General features: G+C 35.8%; 1 protein-coding gene across 1 annotated transcript in view; it reads left to right on the forward strand.

The window, feature by feature from the left end:
* The first annotated feature begins 1,281 nt into the window (after positions 1-1,281).
* The window catches only part of LOC140168792 (gamma-aminobutyric acid type B receptor subunit 2-like), a 32,868-nt gene continuing 8,023 nt past the window's right edge, over positions 1,282-26,126 (forward strand). Inside the window, exons 1-11 of the mRNA XM_072192201.1 lie at positions 1,282-1,539; positions 3,042-3,179; positions 8,306-8,476; positions 20,010-20,111; positions 20,371-20,436; positions 20,729-20,926; positions 21,135-21,401; positions 21,757-21,820; positions 22,396-22,479; positions 24,429-24,594; positions 25,953-26,085. Of these exons, the coding sequence (XP_072048302.1) occupies positions 1,282-1,539; positions 3,042-3,179; positions 8,306-8,476; positions 20,010-20,111; positions 20,371-20,436; positions 20,729-20,926; positions 21,135-21,401; positions 21,757-21,820; positions 22,396-22,479; positions 24,429-24,594; positions 25,953-26,085 (1,647 nt within the window). The remainder of the gene's footprint in view (positions 1,540-3,041; positions 3,180-8,305; positions 8,477-20,009; positions 20,112-20,370; positions 20,437-20,728; positions 20,927-21,134; positions 21,402-21,756; positions 21,821-22,395; positions 22,480-24,428; positions 24,595-25,952; positions 26,086-26,126) is intronic.

The raw sequence follows: 26,126 nt of genomic DNA on the forward strand, positions 1-26,126 counted from the left end.
TCTGCATTTTATGAACCGAATTATATTTTTCATTTTTATAATATGTTTTTGGTGAGGAGTATAATTAATTTACTATTCATCCATTCACTATCCAAAATCACAATACCTACAAATCTGTATAATGAGACCTTCCAAAATAATGGTACCCAACTTCTACCGGATTATTTTTAAAGTGTTGAGAAAAACCTTTCAATTTCAATAGAATTTCTGGTAAACTCTCACTTAATGCTTTGGAAACACAAAAATCCCGTTAGGTCTCAGCGAATGTTAACACTTTTCTTTCATGACTTTCTTTGAAAGTGGATATTTTTTCAAATAAGTAACAAAAACTGGGTGTCTAAGTTAATTGGACAGACAATAGTACCTCTTTCTGAATGATTCTTACTAGTGCCAGGGCTGTCAACTTTTTGGAATTGCTTGGCGTGAGACAGAAGCGTACCGGGATTTGCTGACTCCAATGTTCATGATCACTGAGCCACGTCGCTTGAGAATGTGAAAAGCGGAGGGGGGGGGTTGGAGCAACCAATTATTCATGACGATGCGTGAGATTTTACTCAGTTTCCAGCTTTTTGCGTGAGATTTATTACCTAGGCGTGAGATTATACTACCTTGGCGTGAGACCGTGAGAAAGTGACCCAATGCGTGAGACTCACGGCCAATGCGTGAGAGTTGACAGCCCTGCTAGTGCCTCCTTCTGAATGATTCGTACTAGCCCGGCTAACTAGTACCTCCTTAGGAATATTTCTTAATCATTCATACCCAATCAAGATATAAAAGAAAACATTAAAACAACAAGCATAATTCACGTTCACAACACACCACGCATGTTATTTTGGAACACGGTCTGTCAATTTTCTGTAAAAAAAAAGCCCTTTTAAAAACCCGACGCGTAGGGCCATGTGCTATGATAGCTTTTACCACGCGGATGGATGAGTAAAAACCACTCCTTTTTGGCAAATTAAAAGCCTTCAAGTTGTTTCAATAATTCGTGCTTGGTCAAACAGTTGAGTCAGTCAACAAGGACGGGAGATGTTTTATGTTAATTAAGTCTGGAACGAATGGAATCAAGCCGGCGGCGGAGAAGACACAATTTGCGATATTGTCATCTTTTCAACGATCGCCATCACACTTAACTACACTTTCCGACGCATAAAAATAGTATATTACTCTATCAACGTATAGCTCTTGCACAATTGTACAAGTTGAGTCCAAACTACATGTACATAGAGTGAGCTGATTTAAGCTATTTGATGCTGCGGTATTTGTAGAGTAGGAGATACAATGTTCTCTGTCGGTACAAGTGTGTTTCTCATAGCATTCTGGTCGGGAATGACCACAAGTAACGGCGAAGCATCTAATTCATCTGAACCAGATGGAGACACCAAGATACCACTGTATATAGGGGGTTTACTCCCATTCAGCGGCGGGTGGGATGCAAGTGGATTGGTGCCAGGGATAGATTTAGCTTTACAACAAGTCAACGCAAGAGATGATTTGCTGTCTGAATATGACCTCAGGATTGTATGGAATGACACCAAGGTAAGACCTATACAGCTCGTAATCGGCGGGCTTTATAACATCGCGGATTAATATCAATATATTTTATTTCGAGAAATGTTTTGTGACAACTCGCCAAAAGTATCATAAATTATTATTTAAGTCCTATACTTTGTCTATACTTTATTTAATACGCACAATATAGACCAGACAGGGCAATAAAAACACACTTAACGTGGGTCTGCTTTTGGGGTAGTGGTAAAAGCGAAAAGCCTAACAATTCCCGCCGATTACGAGCTGATCAAACTATAAGTAATTTCTTAGACGTGAACATTTTAGCGACACATTAATTTTCGCGCTCAACGCATCTACCATGAAAGCAAAACCGCGCGAATGTATGTATTAGATTATGAAGTATATATTTCAAAATCGGCAAAGGGTGAACAAATTAACATTTTCAACGAATGAAAATAATACTTTTATTACAGTAACAGGCCATGCCAAAAAGGTCGGGTTGGTGTAGTCTGAACCTTCTTTTAAATATAAAGAACAGAATTACACACAATATCAAAATACAGACATTGTGCAATTCATGATACTGACTTGTGTCCACCAATGATTGTACAGTTGTACACACCTTTACAATCACGATACACACCCCTACGTGATCGAACCTCATTTATACACAACCCCACAACTGGGACGTGTAACCGTTAATCGTCCGTGGACAGTGTCATAAATTTTGGTGTAATCGCAAGTAAATTTGATGCTTTTAAAACGATACTATCGGTAAAACTTCCTAATTTATGTTTCTAAGTTTCAATAATTGGGATATTTATCATTTCATGGAAGCAAAGGAGCCCAAACTAGCACCAGCACCAATCTTTCATAAGACCTTGCAGTTAAGTACAATAGTTCACGTGTACATTTTCAGCATATTATTGAATTAGTTATTTTGACCATGAAGTACACAACTTTCTATTATTCTCCAACTGAAGTGAACAACTTGAGTGTACAATAAGGTGAAATTATGTGTATTCTTCCAACATTCAAATGACAATACCTATCAAATGCAATGACGTATCTCCACCAAATTGGGTTAGGGAGTTGTGCACATTATCATTGTAATAACATTTCAAACCCAATTGAATTTGAATTTTTAATTTTTTTAAAGTGGCAAATGATTCGAGAACAACTATTTTGATACATGCTCATGGTAATTCACTCAAATTCATGACGTTTTTATTCAATAGAGCAGCTGATTTTGGCAATTGAAAAACCAACAAAGGAAATCGCCTGAACACCGAATATGTAATCGAATGGTATTATTTTTAAATTGAAATACGATCGGAAAAATGGTCTTTCAATTTCACGCGAAATTTAATGACCGGAACATTAATTTCATTGCAAAGAGTATAAATTGGCTGGGAAAACCGAATAATTGATGTTTGCAGTCCTGTGGTTCTGCATGTGTTTGGCGTAAATTAATAACGTCCAATTATTTACATTTTTATTGAATTCTGGTTGTTTTTTAATGATATCAGTGTAGTCCGGGCTTAAGTAGCCGAGTATTCTTCGATCAAATATACCGAGAACCACCGAAGATAATGATTTTAGGAGGAGGCTGTTCCGTTGGCTCCGAGGCTATCGCTGGTACTGCACACTACTGGAATCTGATATCAGTAAGTCAGAGTATCATAGAGAATTAAAAAACACACATCGTCGTGATTAAAATAGCACTTTAGGGGAGTGAACGTGGAGATTGTACGGGATTTTTACGGGATCAGTAATTGCGGTCTTACCTTTGTATAAGTATCACGAAATGTTTGTATCTCTAATTTTCAAACCTCATCCTAAACCTTAAAACCAAAGCTTAGAATTCGTGATAATGCTTACATGAAGCTAGAACCGAAATGGTCGCACCGTATTTTGCTTATTTGTAGGGTGTTTGTATCATTTTGGTAAGGGGCCCAGTTGATACACAGCCATGCCTTTGAGCGAATTCTGCCCCGGCGCGTAAAAACACAGCATAAACATATAAACAACAAAACAGAATACTATCTTTGCACTTTGAGATGATTTTGAATAAATTTACTGCCAAACTGCAACACCTATACTAAATAACGCAGCAGATAATTCTATTTGTTCCATCCCTGAGCCAAATACATGAAATACATGGTGGTTTGGATGGGAATAAAGTATGACCTAACGGTGTTTGCACTCAAATATTAGAACAAATAAAGCTGACACATTAGGAATAGTGTGGGTCTATAAAGAAGATACCAATGCTTTATATATGCACGATTTTTGTATAATATACACCAAATAAATTTTTGGACCTAATAAATGTAATTTTTACACATGCCCCAGCTGGAACCTAATTGGAATAAGCTATATTTGCAGTTTTTGTAAAGGACAGCGGATCAATTTTTATTTATTTATTTATTTATTTATTTATTTATTTATTTATTTATTTATTTATTTATTTATTTATTTATATATTTATTTATTTGTTTATTTATTTAATTAATTAATTAATTAATTAATTAATTAATTAATTAATTAATTAATTAATTAATTAATTAATTATTTATTTATTTATTTATTTATTTATTTATTTATTTAATAAATAAATAAATACATTAATTAATTGATTATTTATTTATTCTCATTATTTCGTCTTAAAATGGACAGAAAACTGAAAAATGCTTCTGCTACATTGCAAAAACTCGGGTGTTAAAATCAACATCAGTGGGGTAACCTGGATTGCAATCATACATCATTAACTAAATGCGCTGTACTTTAAATGCACTGTACTTTTAATGCACTGTACTTTAAATCAGTGGGGTAACCTGGAAAGCAATCATGCATCTTTAACTAAATCAATAAATCTAATTATTAATATGAAAATAATAATAAATAAAATGTAAGACCTCCACTTCGCACAGGTGGTATCACACAAAGCTTACATAACGTATACGAACACCTTAACACAAACATCCCCCCACACACACACACCCATCACCATGTTACGCCTAAACATGCTTCCACAAACAGTATACCGAGCTGTATTTTAAAACTCTGCAAAGTAACTCACAACTCGCCAATAAATTATTCGACAAATATACAGATTAATGTAGTGGTGTCACACAGGTGTGTCCACAATGTAACATCTGTATAGAAGCTGACATTTCAGTTGTTATACCGTTCCGGTTGGTTTATTGCGTACGAGACAGTTCTAAGGTGGCAGAGGTAGGTCTGTAGTTCGATTCCCCAACCATTATACGGTATTCGGTATTCGCTATACGAAATACGCTCATTCGATCAGGCTGAGTTCATATAGGCGTATACTATGTGAACTCAGCCTGATCGAATGAGCGTATTTCGTATAGTGAATAGCGAGTAGGTCAGTTTACCAATTTTCTTTGTCTAATTAAATGCTTGGAACTTTACTTCTTGAGGTCACATTGTATTCAATGAGGTGTCATAATGTGCAGAATTATATAGTGCATCTATTAAAACAAATGAATTTACCCACATATGGTTTAGTTTTAAAATTAGGACGGTATACGCTGCACTAAAATCGAACACGCACGATTCCCACTATACTATACTATACGCAGGTATAGGGCCTTTTCGAATAGTGCCCTCTTACAATGTATGTGACCCGGTACTATGAAATTACCTTGCTCGATTTAAGCTATACGCGTACACCTGCAAAACGTGCACCGTATACCCGAATAGTTTACTTCTATGTGATCGTAGCCTTATGTGACCCGGTACTATGAAATTGCCTTGCTCGATTTAAGCTATACGCGTGCACTTGCAAAACGTGCACCGTATACCCGAATAGTATACTTCTATGTGATCGCAGCCTTACGGATGCCTTAATTGATTTAAAAGGAGGATGACTCTGTCGTGAGTGACGTCGTGTTGCATAGTCTCTATCTATATAATGTATAATATATAATGCGATAAAGCAACAGAGGGTATAACAATTATATCCATTCCATTGCTTTTAGCCAGGCTTTTAGCAATAATGAATGTTACGTCATAATTCTGTATTATCATTCAAGGTTATTACTTGTGTCTATTCTGTCATCGACCTGACAACAGACACGCCCCGGTACAAACAGTTGTAACTTGAAAATCGTGTTTGTGACAAAAAACATTAAAACATTATACTTTAAGGTATTGTTTTGCTAGTTTCTGTATAGCACATCATATGTGTAATACATGTGTTGTGGTCAAAAAGGTAACAATCTTTTTTACCCATGACCCACCTGCCATTCCAGCCAATCCCTTAAGCCTATTTTCACACTTCTCTGTTGCTTTATTATAATGATTTCTTACAGTAAACAAAGTGTTAGATTTCATCAATTCCTTTGATTATATTTCTATAATGCACTATTGTAAAACTGACCAAATTTCAAATTATCGTCTGCTTGTCCGCGTGTTCATTTGTATACGAGTGCCATATATTCAATATACTAGATACACGACCTCGATCATTCACTGCAGATTGGTTTTGAATAAAGAGACAGGCGTAAGCGTAAAGGCATGGAATTGCCACCTCTAATGACTTTATATTTTACATCATTGATTGAAATTTATTGCCTTTTGATAAAATAACCGCACCTAATGAAAATTTATTTGATTGGCGTTAATAGGACTCGACAACGAGTTACTTAGTGTAATTGCTCTTTTTATGCTCTTTTTGTCTAATTGCCGTTTATCTAATTAATTAATTGATAAAATGCTGTTTGTCCTTAAGTGCTCTGGTAACAACGTTTGCACAGTATTTTTGTGGGATATGGGAGCACATCAGACATCGAATTGTATTCTAAATACGAGGAATGACCTTGTGATATCAAATAATTATGATTTTTTTTTAAATTGGCGATATGATACAATATTTTTTTTTTAATTTTCATATTTAACAGTCCTCGAAGTAATATTTATAAATCTAATGTTATGTACTTAAATTTCAGGCCTTTTTTTTGGGGGGGGGGTGAATATCTTTTAATACGAAAGGTCAAAATTTTCAAATGATCGTCGGATATGTCTGATGTGTTCCATGTCCCACAAAATTACTGGGCAAACGTTGCTATCCGATCCCATTTACAGCTAGAAAATTAGCAGCATTGTGCGATGGTACAACATAATGATGTATTTTTTCTGAGATTATTGTATTCATCATTTTTGTAAATGTCTGCTTATGACCATGCATCTTAAATGCAATGCGTCCTAGCCATAGATTTCAACGTAAAAACACCCAGTTTTGAGATATAAAAACACCCAGTTTTGAGATATTTTCACAAAATATCAGAGCTATCGTAAAAATCACTGAACCAATACTAAGGCTTGTTTGTACTCATTTTATTGTAATTTTCATGCTTATTCCGAATATGCTCATGAAAATTTCAAGTCTAAAAGGTATAATTAAAAACAACACGTTTGAACCTTGTCGTCTGCAGTCGACATGGACCGAGCAAGCTAACAGTGGTGTCAGTAACTAACCAGCAAAATATCCCACAACGAAAGTTGAACAAAACACAAGCACATCTTTTTTCAAATTTTTTCTTTATTTTCTTCATTTTCTTCTTACTTTTTTTCGTGGTTTTGCACAACAGAAACACACTGACAAATTAATATTGCGCAATACTGAAAGAAACAACTGAAATAAATCTGAACAACCGCACATCTCTACCCAATCTAAAATCAAGAACACCGCGTCCCGGGTTATCCCCATGAGATTAACTACTTGCCGATTGGCCAAAATTAATATTGTGTAAAATTTTGAGCCAATCAAGGAGGGTATTAATAAGATCATCTGCAAATGCAAGTTTGACCATAGTTTAAAGCCCAGTCATAATTGGCAATTGAAATGAGCATTTCAAGTTATCACCCAATCAGAAATGCTGTTAGATGACCAGTAGTGTCCAGGGAGTTAGCATGTCACTGATTCTGTATACTTATTGGAAGTTGGAAGTTATAGATAAAGGCTTTATCTATCCTGGATATCGAGAGTGAGACAGACAGCAGTTTCAATAACGCTGTAAATTCGCTGTAACTTCTTTTCTTATTTATTAATATTTTTGAGAAAGATACGAAACGTAGCAATTACATTATCAAGGTCATTACTAATGTGTATGAAAATAACGCATCTATACTGTGCATGTATGCAGAGACAGAACATGCTATTACATCTGAAATACGCACACCTGATGCACTGTTGAAGGCATTACCTTAATCTCCCACAGAGGGGGTAGATTTTAAATATCTAGGGTTCAGAACCAGAAAGACGTTAATCACTATGACCAACGCTCACAAAGTGAGCATAATGTTGGCTCCTTGCTTTGGTTTTCCAAAATCAGTATTTCCTCCACAATGTCTTTTGCATTCTATTGATTTTTGTCATGATTATTGAAAATAATGGACTGTATCTTCTAAAGTGCCCTGGCGACTTTATGCTCATTTTGTGGGAGCAGGAGATTGTGAGCTGAAGCTTTCTGGCTCTCAACCCTCGATATAGGGAATCACCCAGGTAGATAACCCCATTTGAAATTCACACACCCTGTGTGGAAGATTATAGTCATGTCTTCCATAGGGGGTGTATGGATGTCAGCTGGAATATCCTAATGTTATTTGTTACTTTTGTAGTCAATGTAGAGAGCTTGTCAGTATTGGTAAAAAATAAATTTTATTTCATCTGAAATGTGTTCTTTTTAATTAAATTTGGCGCCATTATTATTAATTTTGTTTCCATTATGTTATGATTTAATAGAAAATAATGTGGTTTTTTTAGGTATCTCCTACATCCAGCTCCCCGGGGCTTTCCAGTCGTGTGAAGTATCCGCTATTCTACAGAACTCGGCCCGCAGAACAGTCTTTCAATCCAGCACGTGTAGCAATTATGAAGAAATTTGGTTGGACAAGGGTAGCGACAATACATGAAAATTACGAATTATTTTCATTAGTAAGTCAATACTTCGTATTTTCTTTGCACCTACATAATAAGAAGAATATCTATACCATTTGGTAAGTATTAAATATGTGCCACGCATCGCTAGTCAAAACCTATGGATCAAACTACAATTTCATAAATTATACAAGCTGTATCAAAATATTTAGTACCCATCAATTTCATTGATAATGAATGAGCCTGACACATCAAAATTCAACACAAAATACAAATAATTTGTAGATTAATTGAATAGTAAGTCAAAAACTATACATTCTAGACATTTCAAGGGTATTCAATGTTGCCATTGGAAGAGGCAGGCTTTCAATTAACATCACAATTGGACGGGTACCAACCAGTCAACCATCTGGCTACAGCTTTAATATAGTAGCATATTTTTAAAACGTACGCGGACGCCCCTACAAACATGCAATACAAACAGTCAAACATATTAAAAAGCCAAAGTGATGGTCGAAAATAAGGTGACCATAATCACAAGAATGTTGTCTTTAATACTACAGAAATAATCAAGTTATGACACTAAAACCAATAGAAGGTGCAGATTCAAAACTTGCAACCCTATTGGTTTGTGCACATGACAATAACAATAACCTACATGGTCAATCTGGTCAATCATGGTGCAGAGAAGATACCACTTATGTGAAATGTAACCTTTTTCAGCCAGACCAAATCATGACATATGGATCCGGAACCAGTTTTAGAGGAACCAATACATCTTGAAATGTAGCATGTTTAAGTTCATTTAAAGGAGTATTTCGTGATCCTAGCATCCTCTTTTTATGACATTTTTCAGTAGATATCCACGAAAAAAGCTTATTCCCAAAATTTGAGTTGATTCCGATTTTGCATTTGCGAGTTATGCATGAATATGTGTATTACATTGCTCCATAGACAATGTGTTGTAATTTCGTTCTGGTATACCAGAACGAAATTAAAATTTCACGATATCTTTGCTAAACTAATTAATCTGCAAGAAATTTTTTGTACATAAACATTATGTAGCCAGAGGTTTCCAGTGATATACAAATCTCAACTTTTTTTGAGAAAAGTGTGGGGATGAGGCTGTGGATCACGAAATGCCCTTTTAATTTAGTAACATCATTTTTATGAGGACAGATTATTGACAATAACTCACAAGACAGGAATTTTATTGCACCATATCCCACAATACAAATTGATTCAGGTGACCTTCGAAAGCAGGTGGAGTAAACTTATATTTATGCAGAATATGTGTAAGGTCATAGTGCATGCATGGTGGGATATTATCTGAGTTTGAGATTTCTTGCTATGTGGTAGGTATAATGCTACAACTTTACCACAGACATTCCAAAGTTGGACTGGCCAACGATTGTGGACCTTTAAGGTTTTTTGCAAAAGCATCATACTGCAGTTACTGTCCATTTTCCTATACACAATACATTGTACAGTGCTCTCACCATTCACGTGTGACCTCTACAAACAGTGTATGTTAGAGGTATACATGGTATAGGGCATTGCCTAGTTAACGTCACTGTGTGAAAACTAACCGGCCAATATTTTTATAAAATGTAATTTTGTAACATGTCCTAAATTTTTAGCTGTTTAGATGTTTGGAAATATTCGTACTTTTGTGTTTTAGTAAGGATGGGCACGGCATGGCCTGCAAAATTCCCTGTGTACATCGAATGCAACTTTTAGTGACTATCACTCAAATGGTCGTACCTCCCTGTAAATGACAGATAACAGCAAAAACAACTCCCAAATCTGTCCATACCTTTGGTCAGTGGAGAGAGTCAGGGGATTTCAAGTGGGTGATTATTGATTGGCAAGTGACATATTTGGGCATTAGTGCAGCCCACCATTCAATGTGGAGGATGGACTAGACTTTATCGATTGATTTTGCTGGAGTAATTTCCCCGGTAATTTCCTGTTAACCAGGTTTAAGTACTGCAATGGTCGAATCATGTTTTCTGTGCAGCATAACTGCACTATGTGGTAGCTCATGATGTATTGTGGTGATCCTCTTCTGGTGAGCACCGCGGACAATGGGGCTTGTTATGGTAAACGGTTACCATGGTGACGGAAGGTGAACACTCACGATGTATACAAAGCAATAGATTTGCAACACTTGAATTTGCACCTTCTATCGGTTTTCGTTTCATAACTTAGTTATTCCTGCATCTTGTTTGTGTGGTTTTTGTTGTTGTTTTTTAAATATAAAAATCTCAAATAAAAGAAAAAGTCCTTGCTTGTCATTATGGATTGACCTTCGGCTATAAGGTGATTAACTGCCACCTTATTTATTTTGCTGAATGTGTATTTACACACAAAAATTAATTAACAGTGGGGGTCAATAGTAAATATTAAATGTTGAATTTATTGAATAGTTTGAAGACAGATAATTGGTCTTGTGAGAAGAAAAATGTAGTATTTTGAATTGACCCAATTTAATTTGGTAGGTCGCGTGTCGTTATATACACTTCATAAGTCTCGTATTATTAGAAACACAACACAAAAAGAAAGTACTCACTTATGTAACGCGTCACTAATCTAAACCTGCTTATCTTGTGACGATTTGATTGATAGAGTCATGTGCACCATCTTGTTAACTCTACTTTGATTTGATTTGATTTGAATGATTTGATTTATTGATAATCCAGGCAAGCATACATACAAAAGCAGAAAAATCCCAAAAAATTATATCACTGTCAACGGGGTCCCTAACGGATTCCCTAATAGCGAACTCATAATTTGATACCATATTTGATACCAAAACCTCTAAATTGACAAAGATTGATACAAATTTTTCGAACAAGGCTGTATAGAAACACAAACTCTTTTAGAGTTATATCAAATATTTTACGTTTGTGTTTCTACAAACCCTTTTGTTCGAAAAATATAATGTGCTTTATCTTTGCAACTTTTACAAATGCACCAAATTACTAGAAACAATTGAGGACAATCAAAACCAAATTTATACTTAGGATACATTGTGGAAGACACATTTGTGTCAAAGTTGGATGAGAAAAGAGAGAGCGTCCTTCTCCATGGGATAACAAGATCCCTAAATATGACACAGCTGGATTGGAAACAATTTGGAGAAACTATGAAAGACCCATTAAATCATGACAAGTTGGTTCTGGAGCAACCAAATGACCCAGAACTCATAGAGAATTTACCAAGAATGTTGTTGCAGGCTTTCTACTTCAACCAGTCAATCTGCAAAGCCAATAATGTGTTATTAATCCAGCAAAAACGAAGGAGATCTATTCGAGTAGACCAAAAGGGCTGCATTTTCCCAAATATTCTTTTGTAGACTTGCTGAAATCTGCTTAAGAGCCAGTCTTCCTTATTATATACCCAACTATGATACAAAAAAAAGTTTAAAAATATACACCAACAACTCACATGTACAATTTAAGCGTACACGGCGCCCTCTTCAGATGAAAACAAATCTAGAAATTCCGGCCTCTCTGATCCTACTTTACAAATGATAAACTTTGGAGGTGCGTAACATCTTGCGCCATCATCATCCGAACCTACAATTTGCAATTTTGTACCAAATGTCTGCATCATAAAAACCAAGAAAAAAACCAGAATCCAATGTTTTGATGAAAAGCGCCCTCGTGCAAACTTCAAAGCATCATAAATAAAGTTTCATTTTCCAGCAAAACCTTTTTAGGATTTTGATGGCGCACATAGTTAATAGAGGTCAAACGTCAAAATTCCCTTTTTTCGGGCATTTTACATGCCTGTATTTCTGCACGCCAACGTCATCTGACTCTCAGAATAGCTAACATCCCCCTAAAACACACCTTGCGTATGGATAAACAATTCCGTTTTCGTTTCTGTATCAGACACCCGTATGTTTTAAGCAATAACTTAATAGTTAGGCATACAGTAAAAGTAAATAATGTAACTTTTACACAGCCAATTTTTGTTATTATTATTGTTATTATTATTATTATTATTATTATTATTATTATTATTATTATTATTATTATTATTATTATTATTATTATTATTAGCAGCGTAGGGAGGAAAAGTCACTGCACGCCGGTACAAGGAAAGTTTCCGGAGTCACCTATCTGTCGCTGTTGTTAGCAAAACGCAGATCTAGCCAAAGTTGGCTGCCAAAGGATTACCAAATATGTAAATCATTAAAAAAAGTTTTGGTGCACCATTTTCGCATTATTAACGCTCTAAACAAAAGTCAATGGTGTACAAACCAGAAGCCAAATTTGACACTTCTTTGTATTCATAACACAAACATGCAATGTAGCCAAAGGACTAGGCAACTTTCTTGGTTGTGGTGGTGCGTGGTGGTTGATTGAATGGGGCAAAATAAAATTTTCCATTTTACCCGGTATTATCGATGGTTACTTTAATATAGCGCTTTTTTAGAGACTGTATAAAGTGTTTGAGCTTCTAAAAAAGGACACAATTTTGCCCCATGATCGGTGTAAACTTTGGTGGGTAATAGGTTCCTTGATCGATTTTCTCTATCATTTTTGTCAGAGGGGCACTTTTGGGGAAAATAATGTATATCTGCAATACGAAAGGTTAAAAATTAAATATTTTAAAATGATAGACGGCTGCTCCTCCCAGCTACATACACTTTAAGTACACATCATTAGATTTTTCATAAGTTTACTATGAGGACTCTTAAATGTCAAAAATGTCAATTTTTAATTATTTGACATACGTGAAATTTTTATTATTTCGAAAATGTCAAAACATCTAAATTATTTAATATCATCAGGTCATTCCTCATATTCAGAATACAATTTGATGTGTCTGATATGTTCGCATGTCCCACAAAAATAATGTGGAAACGTTGCTATCTGATCACTTAATTCAGCAAGTTTTTTCACTAAAGAAGGAACCAAGCTCTAAACCTTCATCTGTAAGTTAACCAAAAAATTAACAATAGCGAAATTATATTTAATTCTTTTTATAGCGCCGTAAGATGTGCTCTGAACTGAACTGAATTTCAGACAATGTAAGGTCAAACTTACGGTTTTTGTACTTGCTTTTACTATAGACGGAATAAAATTCTAAAAGCTTTTATCCGTAGTGTATTTATTTATTGATATTTATTTTGTAGCTATTTTCTAATTGCGTCATAAGATGTTCTTTGAACAATTTCCATAAGTTTCTTATAGTACTTGTTTTTCTTAAACGCTTTTATGATTTGTAGTGTAACAATAGTAAAATTTATATTCGATTCTTAGTTACCTGTGTTGTTAGATATGCAGTGAACTGGAATTAATTCCGATAAATATCAAGCAAAATATATTTAATTCCCCCCCCCCCCTTGCCACTATTCATGATATTAGTTTGACCAGAGAAGATGAGAAAAGACAAACTCTTGACTTGATATATTCTAAGAGCAAACAACGTATCTTGAGAATAGGCCGTTATAGCAAGCCAAAAGGCTCATTGCGTATTGCGACAACGCGTTGCTTTCGAAAGCAACGCGTTGCTAAGCCAGCCAATAGAAATAGAACTTTTAGCTTTCACAAGCAACGCGTTTTTAGCTTTCACAAGCAACGCGTTGCTTTCGCCTTCTGAGAAAAACGCGTTGCTTTCGCCTTCTGAAAGCAACGCGTTGCTTTCGCAAACAACACGTTGTTGTCATTCTTTACGTCTTGTGGCGACAACCAATCACAGAGACTCTTACAAGATATCACGGTCGTCTGTAATACTACGGGCTGTCTTTTTCTCGCCCACGAAATTTAATAAGCAAGAAAATGAAGTAAAAGTTTGACATAACATGCACGATTTGAGGTTTTTATTGTTTAGTTCCCCTTTACCCCATGTTGCCAACCAAGTGCTGGTTTAGCGAATCTCGCGTTGTGTGTGTTTTCAATTTTCCTTTTAATTTCAAATTTGCCTAATTTTTTTATCAATTTGGCAGATGGTTTCATTTTGTTTAATCTTTTGCTTTCCATTTTCCAACTGACGCTTTCCTCCTGGGATTTTCTTCTGTTCCTTGTTCCTGTGGAACCCAAAAAACATGTCAAATTACCAACCTCAAATCGTGCACTAAATATTACCGCTGAATCTCCATTACAGAGAGCTAGTATCACTAAGGCGGGATGGACATAATAGCCAACAGCTTTTTAAATCGACGATATGATTGGCTAAGCAAACACTTGGCTTGGGCGCCTCTGAATTGAGTATTAAGCAACGCGTTGTTTTGGGAAAGCAACACGTTGCTTGTGAAAGCAACGCGCGTTGCAAAAAGCTCTATTTCTATTGGCTGGCTTAGCAACGCGTTGTCGCAATACGTAATGGGCCTTTTGGCTTGCCATAGACCCTGGCAATCTATAAACCGCTCTATATCATAGACCTTGGCTATATCCAAAGAACTGATAAACCCAGTGACCGCTTTCCACGAAAATTTTTTTTTGACTTTTACCGCTTGGACGGCACTCAGGACATGTGCTCTCCCTTACCCCCTTTGCTAAGCTACTGCCTGAAAGTAATCATAACAAAGGCTTTACTAAGCATCTCACCTGCATATTTCAAGCACGGATCTTTAATTGTCACTGCACGGATTTTTATCTCGCTGCACGAACGTGTCAGGAGGCACGTTAAAATAGCCCCTGGTATGTATTCCTTTGGGCATTCTTGAACGAAGTTAATGAGAAAAGTTGTAATAACAATTAGATAGAAGTCAAAGTCAAGAAAACAAAATGAGAAAAAGAAGATTATTATTTGAACCAATAGTTCAACCGTAAGCGAGTAATAAATAATAATGACAATCTTGTACAATATTGATACTAGTGTAGAATAATAAGTAGAACAAAGAAGAGAAAGGATAGACGAAAGACAGGAAAATAGGGCAGGTAGATGAAATGAAATAAATCAATATAAAATGAAAATGAACCTGAAAACAACAATGGATGAGAAATGTTGAAAGAATGAAAGAGAGGGAAATACTGCAAGTAATAAAAAAAAAATAGCTTGGGAGTTCTTGATCTTCATATTTTATTGATTTTTGAAAATTGACTTTATGGTCTCATTGTGGAGGTCAATTTGACCTTAATTACCTCGAACAATGACGCGCAGCACAATGTGGACTTTTTACTGCATCAAAAAATATGCGCCAACAAGATCCCAATTTTATTTTTCATTGTCTATCTTCTTTGGTGACTAGTAGACAAAAAAACAAGCAAGAACTACTTGGAATCATGTGGGCGCACTGATGTAATAGAGGTCAAAATTCATACTTTTTTGCCTATGTGCAGCACAAAAGTGGAACTTTGACCGGCAATAGAAATGTGCGCCAACAAGTATGATCCCAAGTAGCTCTTGCTTGTTTTTGTCTACTACTGTCTGTTCAATTAGCTTAGATTCTTGTATTTTTAAGATATTTGAAAAAATAAAAAATTGTGGTCAAAGTCATCAAAGAAAAGTGTTAGCACAGCCTTAGACCCAACGTGATTTATACTTTTCAAATTCCAAAGTTCAATTTGAAACCCCATTTCTTTTTAATTTTGATCTTTTCCCGCGATATTTTTATAACAAGCCGTAGAACGTCGGGTACCATAAACTTTTTTGAATCAATCCATTTAGTGCAATGGAAACATAGAAACATTACGTTATTATAAAAAATGTGAAAATGAACTAAAGTTTCAGAATAGGCCCAGCTATATATATAAATACATTCCTTGCGTATTTATTTATTTATTTATTTATTTATTTATTTATTTATTTATTTATTTATTTATTTATTTATTTATTATGTGGATGGGTCTGAGAAGGTGTGAGCCTAGGCCTATTAAAAAACTACACATTTATTTTCAATTTGTTATTTCGTTTTGTTTGTTGAATACAAACTATGAGAAGAAGAATTGGAAACAAAAGAACTTTTGTACAAGAAAATATTATTTAAAATAACAGACTTAGGTTACAGAAACCAATTCTTGTAAAGTCATTGTGTCTGAAAATGTCAAGCAAATGCTGATATTCTTAGGAAAGAATGGTGGTATTAAACAAAACTCAATTTACATTGTATCGACGAAGCCGTTGAAATAAGAACGAAATCCATAATTTTAAGCTTCACCCAATTTTGTGTAACAAAAACCGGTGGACCATCGTCACCTATAGACCCTATCCAATAACCGGAACGGTATAACAACTGAAATGGCAGGACAGATTGGTGGACATTTATTTTTGTTGCTAAATTCGATAGGGTCTATGCCCTAAGTTGAGAACGGACCGTCGTCCCACTCGATTTGTAAGAAATAGGCTTATAAATTGAACTTTGGAATTTGAAAAGTGTAAATCTAAAGATGTGCTAACACTTTTCTTTGATGAATTTATCCACAAGTTTTTATTTCTTCAAATATCTTAAAAATACAAGAATCTAAGCTAATTGAACAGACAGTAGTCACTAGAAGTTAGATGATGAAAAATAAAATTACGATCTTATTGACGTATCTTTTTGTAATGCAGTAAAAGGCCCATATTGTGCTGCGCGTCATTGTTAGCGGGAATTAAGGTCATACGTCAAATTGACCTCCACAATGAGGCTAAGTGAATTTTCAGAAAATCATTAAAATATAAAGATCAAGAGATCCCAAGCTAATTTTTACATTAATTGACAGAGAATTGAAGGGGTGGGTGTAATAAAGTCCTAACCCACCTAAAACACATGTTACTGGTTTCACGATAAGTTGTTTTTTGACCAAGTACATGAGAATTTCCATAAGTAAAGTATATAAGCATAAAGTATAGGATTTCTTCAACAGACTAACTGTTTTGTTGAAGTCATTCGTACAATTTTTACACACAAACCGGTTACTTGTAAATTAGTGGGTTAGGACCTTTTTGCCCCAAGAATTCCACACTAGTTTCTAGAACTACTTATGAGGTGGATATTTCTTTGAAAAAAAAATCGAATCTAGTCGTTGTTGATGTAAGAAACACATTCTCATTGATTCCAGATCAAAATTGTTGTTCATAGAAAATCTAGGACCCCAGGTTTAAAGTCGGTAGCAATATAGTGCTAACCCCCATTTCTTATTTGAAGAAAAACAGGGAACATAACATAGCTGTAATCATGCCAATAAGTTCACATTGGTGCAAAAATTGCACATTATTTTAATAAGTACAATAAGGATTACTTTTTATAAAAATGGATTAAGTAGTTGTCCAATCTATATGTTTTAACTGCAACTGATTTGAAACCAGTAACAAGTGCACCGAAAACGGGGGAGGGTTAGGACTATATTACACCCACCCCTTCAATTGTCTCTTCTTTGATGAGATGCTATTCTGAAAGTTAGGTGACGTTGGCGCGCAGAAATACAGGCATGTAAGAATGCCCTCTAATAGGGAATTTTGACCTTTGACCTCTATTAACTGTGTGCGCCATCAAAATCCCAAAGGTTTTTGCTGGAAAATGAAACTTACCATGGAGGTCTTTAATTTCAAACTTGATTGGACTTGGGATCTCTATGGCGCAGTCCGTTATGATGCTTTGAAGTTTGCACGAGGGTGCATACGTGTCATAATTCTTATATCTTAATTAGCTACAGATATGCACTATATTCAATATTTTTAATTATTAATTATTCTGTGTATATTCTAATACCGGTGATTAAGCCTAATAACAGATAAATAAATTAATAAATAATTACAAATCAGAGTCAATGGAAATATTGCCTATGAATACAGGGGCGGATTTAGGGGGGCGCAGCCGGCGCGCGCCCCCTCTATTTTTTGACTAGCAAAGGGCGCCGGTAACTTAAAAATACAAAAATTGTAAGAAATTTTAAAAAAAGGAACAAATTCGGCCATGAACAGCAAACAATGGGCCAAAACCGTCGAGTTTTCGAGGGGGTAACCCCCTTTAACACATTTTTTTCGTCGTCGACCAAAAGGCGCCCCCTTTATCAAAAATTCCTGGATCCGACCCTGGAATATAAGCAATTTTGTTTGAAATTTGTTTAACTAAATCAGACTTTTGAATCACTACGTTTTATCTGTTTTCGTTTCATAACTCACATAAGAGAACATCCTGACGCACATATTATGGTTACCTTGAGGGTCGAAATCTAACCTTACTATAGCTCACTATGGTAATGCAAAACCTGGTACTTTATTGTGCTTTATACTGCAGTTAATATTGAACAGGCCGGCTGAGGATGTTCATCCATACTTGTCGGAAATTACTTAGAACTGCTGTTCCTTAAACAAGTAGCATATTGCAGACTTGCAGCAGACTTGAGACTAGCTATCAGGTACTCGGATACTCAGAATACTTTTTTCCCGGGGGGATCACTCGCATACCAAAGTGGTATGCATGCTCGTCCCAGCACCTCAAAAATGTACCCTAAATGGCGTAATCAGTGTGGAAAAATTTCACCCCTTATTGGCGTAAGGCTCTGTAAATCTTACCCTAAAATATGGCGTAATTCGGCGTAAGAAACTAAAATGCACCCCTAAATGGCGTAAATTCTAAAACAAACCCACTGAAAATGAAAAAATATACCCTAAACGTCGAAACTTTACCTGAAAAGCACCCTTTTTTCTAAAAACGTCGACGCCGCCACAAGGCCAAAAATCAACCCTTTTTCGACGTTTTTGGGGACGAGCATGCGTACCACTTTGGTATGCGAGTGACCCCCCCGGGACTTTTTTGTCCCTTCACAAGGAATGATAGAAGACAAAAGGAAATTATGACAGGTAATAAAACACATTTAACAGCGAATATAATTTTTGAATAAAAGAAATTAAATTTATAAAGATGACGATGAACCTGGAAACATCCAAAGAAGAGAAAGTTTGGAAGAATAAAATTGAACAATTTGCAAGCAATAAAAAATGTATTTGAAATTAAATTAATAGTATTAAAAAATACATTTAGGAATATAATAATAGCAATAACATACATGTAAAATCATTGAATAAAATGTTACAAAATCAAATGAATGAAATCTTACAAACAAATAAAATAAAAGAAATGGAAACCTGTAACCAGGGTGGGCGTGTCTCATCCACAAATCGACGAAGCTGTCAAAATTAAAAACTAACAAAGGGGCCACTTCTTTTTTCAAAAACAATATTGTTCGATGTTGCCCCGCAGGGCTACACAGAAATAATTAGCGCTCAAAAACAATAGCGATCAAACTTAAACCACAAATTAGCCCCGATGAAGGACGGGGCCTGCAGGGTAAAAATAAAAAGGGTGACGGGCTGATGATTAATTTTGTTGGTTATTGATACTGCATGTGCCCCAGTCCATCAGAGCTTAAAAATAGCAGGGCCGCAAGCTGAGGCCGGAAACTCCCATAGTGAAGACTTGCTACTAATAAAGTTTCAATATATATAATGGCCCCGCAGGGCAGGAAAGCAAGGGTAACCTTAACGTAACTTTGGCCAACAGAGGGCGTCAATATATACATCCTAAACTACTTTATATAGTCTGTTTAGAGCCATGTGTAAACTGACTATATACGGCAGTTTAATTAGGAGACCTATGGGGTAACATTTTTTAGTCTTCTTACAATATTTTGAATGTTGTTAATTTCAGACGGTGGATGACTTGGTAAGCAGGTTGAAAGAAGCAAATATAACTTTGATTAGTTCTGAAAGTTTTGTCGACAATCCGAAAAATCAACTTGAGAGTCTCAAGGTATGTTAGTGCAAGAAGGCCGTATTTGCAATAGCTGCCAGTTGTCACATGTGTACAATATAGAGTGCAGATATTGTTAAATTTGTAAAGAGCAGCTATTACAAATAGGTCCTTCTTACAAATAATGATAGTTTCAACGCAAGCAACATTCCCTCTCTTTTATTTCAACAATGTATTGTTTCATTTCATTTGTTGAAAATGAATATTTTTATATTTCGACGAATTTGTTTGTTTTTCCTCTCCTTTGTATTTTTTGCAGAAACATGATGCAAAGATAATAGTTGCATTGATGTATACTGACCAGGCTCAGAAAGTCTTCTGTGAGGTGCGTTGATTCTTTTGACTATAGTCCATTTGTCTTCCGCGAGGCAGAGGCGTCAGTGTGTCAGACACATGCAATCATAGGCGGTGCATCTAAAAGGGCTCCGGAAGATCACGTTATAGATGCACCGCCTTTGACTGCGCGTCTGCATCACACGCGGACTGCACCGTAAGGAGGAAGCCAAATGGACTAATAGGTATCTGCTTACAGGTGCAGAACACCATTAATTCGAGATCCTCTTCTTTCATCTGGATTTCTTCTGGAATACATTTTGGTCATTCTGTTCATTTTCTAGGCCTCTAAGTTAAATATGACTGGTGAAGGATATGTGTGGATGATTGCCGGATGGTACCAGAACAAATGGTGGGAATTAGACCTTGGACAATTGGACTGTACAAAAGAAGAGCTTACGGCAGCCGTTGGGGGCTCACATTACATCGGGATTCGTAGCCAATCATTGTCAAGTACCGATGACATGACTGTTGGAAATGTGGTAAGTTGTCATAGTAAAGTTCGGTATCCGTCTGCTATGTCGAAGGCTAGTTACATGTATGAATACTTTCGCCATGTCAAAGGTTCGCTATGTCGAATATGACATAGGTTCGCTGCGGTATGGGCTAGGTTTGGGAACTTTCAACACACGTTCCTTATAAATGTACAAGTATATTATTTATGAAACTACATATTTTGTCATATTACAGACTGCCAGCGAATATGACGAGTATGTTAAAGATCAACTGGCCAACAACCCCACGTACAGTCGTCTAACATTCAATGCCGACCACCCGTATGGGTACGACACAGTATGGGCTATTGCATTGGCGCTTAATAAAAGTAGAGTCGCACTCGACACTACCACTTTTCCAGATGGACGCTTGCGCAGATTAGAAGATTTCACTTATGATGATAAGGAGATGGCGATGATATTTCTCGAAAGCTTGGCACAGGTTTCTTTTCTTGGGGTTACGGTAATAGAAAATTGAAAATATGGTGTTTTCCTATCATTTGGTCCTTCCAGCCGTTGATGGCGTTTTGGCTCGGCTAACACCAATCAGGCCGGAATTGGCTAAGCCAGGCTACACAATCGTCATCGCGTTCAGTTTTCAATCATCCTCGCGAGCCAAAACGCCATCAACGGCTGGAAGGGGCCAATTATAAGAAAACTCTCGTATTCGTTGTCAGAGAATTTTCTCGTCTGGAAAGTTTTGCCTGTATGTATATAGTCATAACATGCCTTCACATAGAGCTGATGTTATAACTATTATAATGACAAAGCAGTGTGGTTGACGATTATGTCACTTTACTCTTTTTTGTTTCGTCAAGGGTCCTGTAAGCTTTGAGAAAGGAGACCGTGTTGGAATTGTCGTCATTCAGCAACTTCGTGAGGGTAAGACGATAGCCACTTAAAAGTTGGGGTAGTTTGAATCTTTGCCATCTAATTTTTTTTAAAGGAAGTGTCCGGCAATCACAACATTAGGTCCTATATGTTAGAAAAATAATTACCAAGCACGAATCACATGGTTTTATTTAAAACAAACTCATATTAACCATAAAAACGAATAAAAACAGCCATCTCTCAACACGCGATATTCAAAATCCTCGCGCCGAAATTGTCTAGAGCAATGACGTCCCAATAATTCAATGAAGTCTGACGACAAATGAGCACAAATAACCAAGACGGCATTGCTCTAGAACATTTCGGCGCGGGAATTTTGAATATCGCGTGTTGAGAGATGGCTGTTTTTATTCGTTTGCTTTAAATAAAACCACGTCATATGTGCTTGATTACTTTTCTGACATATAAGACATATATAATGTTGTGATTGCCGGACACTTCCTTTAAACCGGTGCGGTGACTTATAAATGTTACGGCCTATCAAATTAATTAGTTTTTCCGTAACATTAAACCTTTCATACCGTAAATTCTGTTTCATGTTGATTATTAATAATACTTTATTTCAGATCTTTTAGAACACAAGATAGGCGATTTTAATCCAGTGGATACGCAAGGTCCGCTCCGATGGATAAGCGACATAGCGTGGCCAGGTAGGGAAATTTGATATCGTTATGAGTTCAGCAGACAGCCGATTCCGTATTCGGGTGATTCTCTGAAAAGGGGAACTTTTAAGTCCCGCGACTTTCGGCGCTCATAAAAGTTTTAAAAGCGGATTTTTTTTCTTTTTTGGCTTAGTCATGGACTTTTCTATGTATAAAAATAGTTAAGAACATCCAAGTGGGAAAAATTAATTTCTTGGAGTCAAAAAATTCTTCAATATCTGACGACCCCCCTGAAAACCCCATGTCCCGATGTCACGCACCGAATTTTAGTGATTTTGTAGTATTTTTGTGAGCAAGTGTGGGAAGTGAAAATTACCACTGACTGGGGTAAATATCATGTCTAAGAAGGTTTAAATGCTTAAAACCACTTCTAAAGCCAATTTTATGGAATAATTCAAATATTTGTGTCAAAAAATTGCTGTCCCTTGGTTTTGCATCATTACCGTCACATTGGCATCAAAACGGCTGGAGGTGAAGACCAAATATCAGAGGTCAATAATTTGACCCTGTACGCTGCCTTTTACAGACGACGAAAAACATCAACCCGGAATAGGTGCACATTGGCACTCTTTTCCTGCCAATTTTGAGGGTATCTTCAAGTACACACGCGGGTACCTTTATTCAACATCATCTCCAAACGTTTCTGATCAATTTGATATAAGTCTTATTGTTGAATTTTTCCGGAAAATAATGATGGTTGAATATGTCCCACAAGCTGTTGTGGTGATATGTAACACGTGGGTAAGCTTAACCCTGCTATTAATCGTAAGCAATGTCTGAACCATCATCTCCGCTACATCAGTTGGCGTCACAATTTGCCGTCGCGGAGATGATTCTCTATAGGAATTCGTGTAGAAATATCATCTCCGTCACATCACCATCATCTCCATCACATCACCGGATCTTGAGATACAGCGAAGTCCAGTTTAGTTTATCAGAAAATGCTTACCAATTCTAAACCTTCTCATCTGTATGAATTTCATTTTCAAGTAGTGTGAAAACATTACTGAAATCAAATGTCGGTGACGGAGATGATTCTCTATAGGAATTTGTGTAGAAATATCATCTCCGTCACATCACTATCATCACCATCACAGCATTGTCATCTCCATCACAATTGTTGTTGACCTTTATTTGACCTTTGACCCAGACAACATGGAATTTACTATTTGGAAATGTAATTGATATTGCATGTGTTTACTATATCAATAGAAATTTATTTAGTTATTTCAAGCAAAATTATGAATATACTTAAGTTTGTATTAAAAAAATACTAACAGACATGACATTTTCCGTACAGCCTGCCTCTCATTGTCCCAACTAAATGACGAAAGTACAAAATGATATTTTTTTAAATGAAAAGAGCAAACATGAAGCAAGCAACTTACAAGTTATCCATAAAACTCATAATTAAGAGTTTTAACAATTTTTTTGTCCTTTTTGCCTAAATGTGACGGAGATGATGCTCACCTGGCACAACCTGCAGATTACGCCCTCTATAATATAGAGGGCGCCCTAAAGATTGCGCCAAATATTGTTTTCATGCACTAGAGACTTACATCCTTACAGATATGTAAAGGAAACATTTTTTCCAATAGTACACCTTTTCAGAGAAATCGTTTTGTAGATTTATGTTGCGCATGCATTATTTTTTCATTATCGAACTAGGGATTAACGCTTTAGCTCTAGATGGCAGCATATCAACAGTGATCATCGTCAATCGTACTGCGTTGCACCATTTTGCTGTTTGCCGCCCTCTTTTGCTTACTTATCACGCTAATTGTTTTAGTGTAAACTGCAAAATAATTATAAATTACACAGCTGTAGAATATGGGCATATATTCCAAAGAGGTACCTTTTCCAAGTTAACTTATTCTTTATTGAGAATAAAACTGCAAAATATTTTTGTTTTTGTCTTGCTTTTGTTTTTTTGACAGGTGGGAAAGTACCTCTCGATCGAACCCCAGAGGTTGAAATAATCATTGTAATTCTTCATGTAACTGTTGGACAAGTCATATTCATATCGATGTGCGCTCTGGCCGGTGTGGGAATTCTACTAGCTGTAGGATTTCTAGCTTTTAATATCAAATTCCGTAAGCAACGGTGAGATAATTTATCCCCTTTAATTGATCTTTCTTGAATACTTTTGAATACAATATAATACAACAAAAAACATTGACGTTCCAATTTTGTCTAGGTTAAACGTAAATTTGCTCGTCTATAACAAAAGTTTGTAACTTTATTAGAAGCATTGCACCCAATATATACTGCACCAATAAAGTATCCTTACACTTGGAAAAATAATCACAATTTCAAAACTGGACAATATTGGGGTAAATTTGTTTTTAAATAGATGCACTATCTAATCCTGCACATTATGACACCACATTGAATCCAATGTGACCTCAAGAAGTAAAGTTACAAGCAATTGAATAGACGAAGGTCCAGTTTTAAAAGTGACAAACTGGCCTATACAAGGCGCAAAAAGATTCCAACAAAGAGACAACACAGTTTCTTCAATGAAGCGTTATTTAAAGCAGTTTTTATTTCAGTTTTTACTTCTCTGTACTTTTCTGTAACTTTCATTTTCTTTGTCAGTTCTTTTGTTTCAGTTTTCTTTTGTTCCTTTTGTTTTAAATTAAAGCCAAACGCATAAATTAGCCATTCACCACTCTCAAACCAGAATACCAGATGACTAGTCTGTGGAGTTTTGAATAGGCCAGTTTGTCACTTTTAAAAATGGACCTTCGTCTAATCAAATGCTTGTAACTTTGCTTCTTGAAGTCACATTGGATTCAATGTGGTGTCATAATGTGCAGGATTAGCTAGTGCATCTATTAAAAAAACAAATTTACCCCAATATTGTTCAGTTTGGGAATTGTGATTATTTTTCCAACTGTAAGGATACTTTATTGGCGCAGTATAGTACATTGTTGAACTGTATTTATCGTTTATCAAATCATTGCTTTTGAATCCCGAGATCGTGTACAAAAGTTCGTAAAAAATTGGAAAATACTGCCCTCAATAGCACACTGTTTGACTGTATTTAGCGTTTATCAAATCATTGCTATAATTTGTCACTTTATTGGATGTACTGCCACCAATTATAGCACACTGTTGAACTGTATTTAGCGTTTATCAAATTATTGTTATTGAATAACAAGTTATTTAGCATTTAATTACCAAATCATTGCTATAAAAGCACACGAGATCATTTACAAAAATTAGTAACCTTATTAGAAATATTGCCACCAATCATTGCTTTTGAATCGCGATATCATTTACCAAAAAATGGAAATACTGCCCTCAATAGCATACTTCTGAATTGCATTTAGTAGCGTTTATAATCATTTTGAATCAGGGTATCATTAATGCATTACAAATATGACATCGCTAATGAAATAATAAACCATTATCAGGGCTATATTTTTATAAATATTTTTCAATGATTATTGTAACAGATACGTGAATCTTTCAAGTCCAAATCTCAACAATTTAATAATTACTGGAGGAATAATTGTTTACACTGGAATATTCTTTAGTGGTGTCGATACGCAATTGGTCAGTTATAATTTCAAGACACTTTGTTGTCAGGTAAGAATTGGCTAATCTACCCAAATTCAACACTCCCCTGT

This window comes from Amphiura filiformis, chromosome 13 (assembly GCF_039555335.1).
Source record: "Amphiura filiformis chromosome 13, Afil_fr2py, whole genome shotgun sequence".
Classification (NCBI taxonomy): domain Eukaryota; kingdom Metazoa; phylum Echinodermata; class Ophiuroidea; order Amphilepidida; family Amphiuridae; genus Amphiura; species Amphiura filiformis.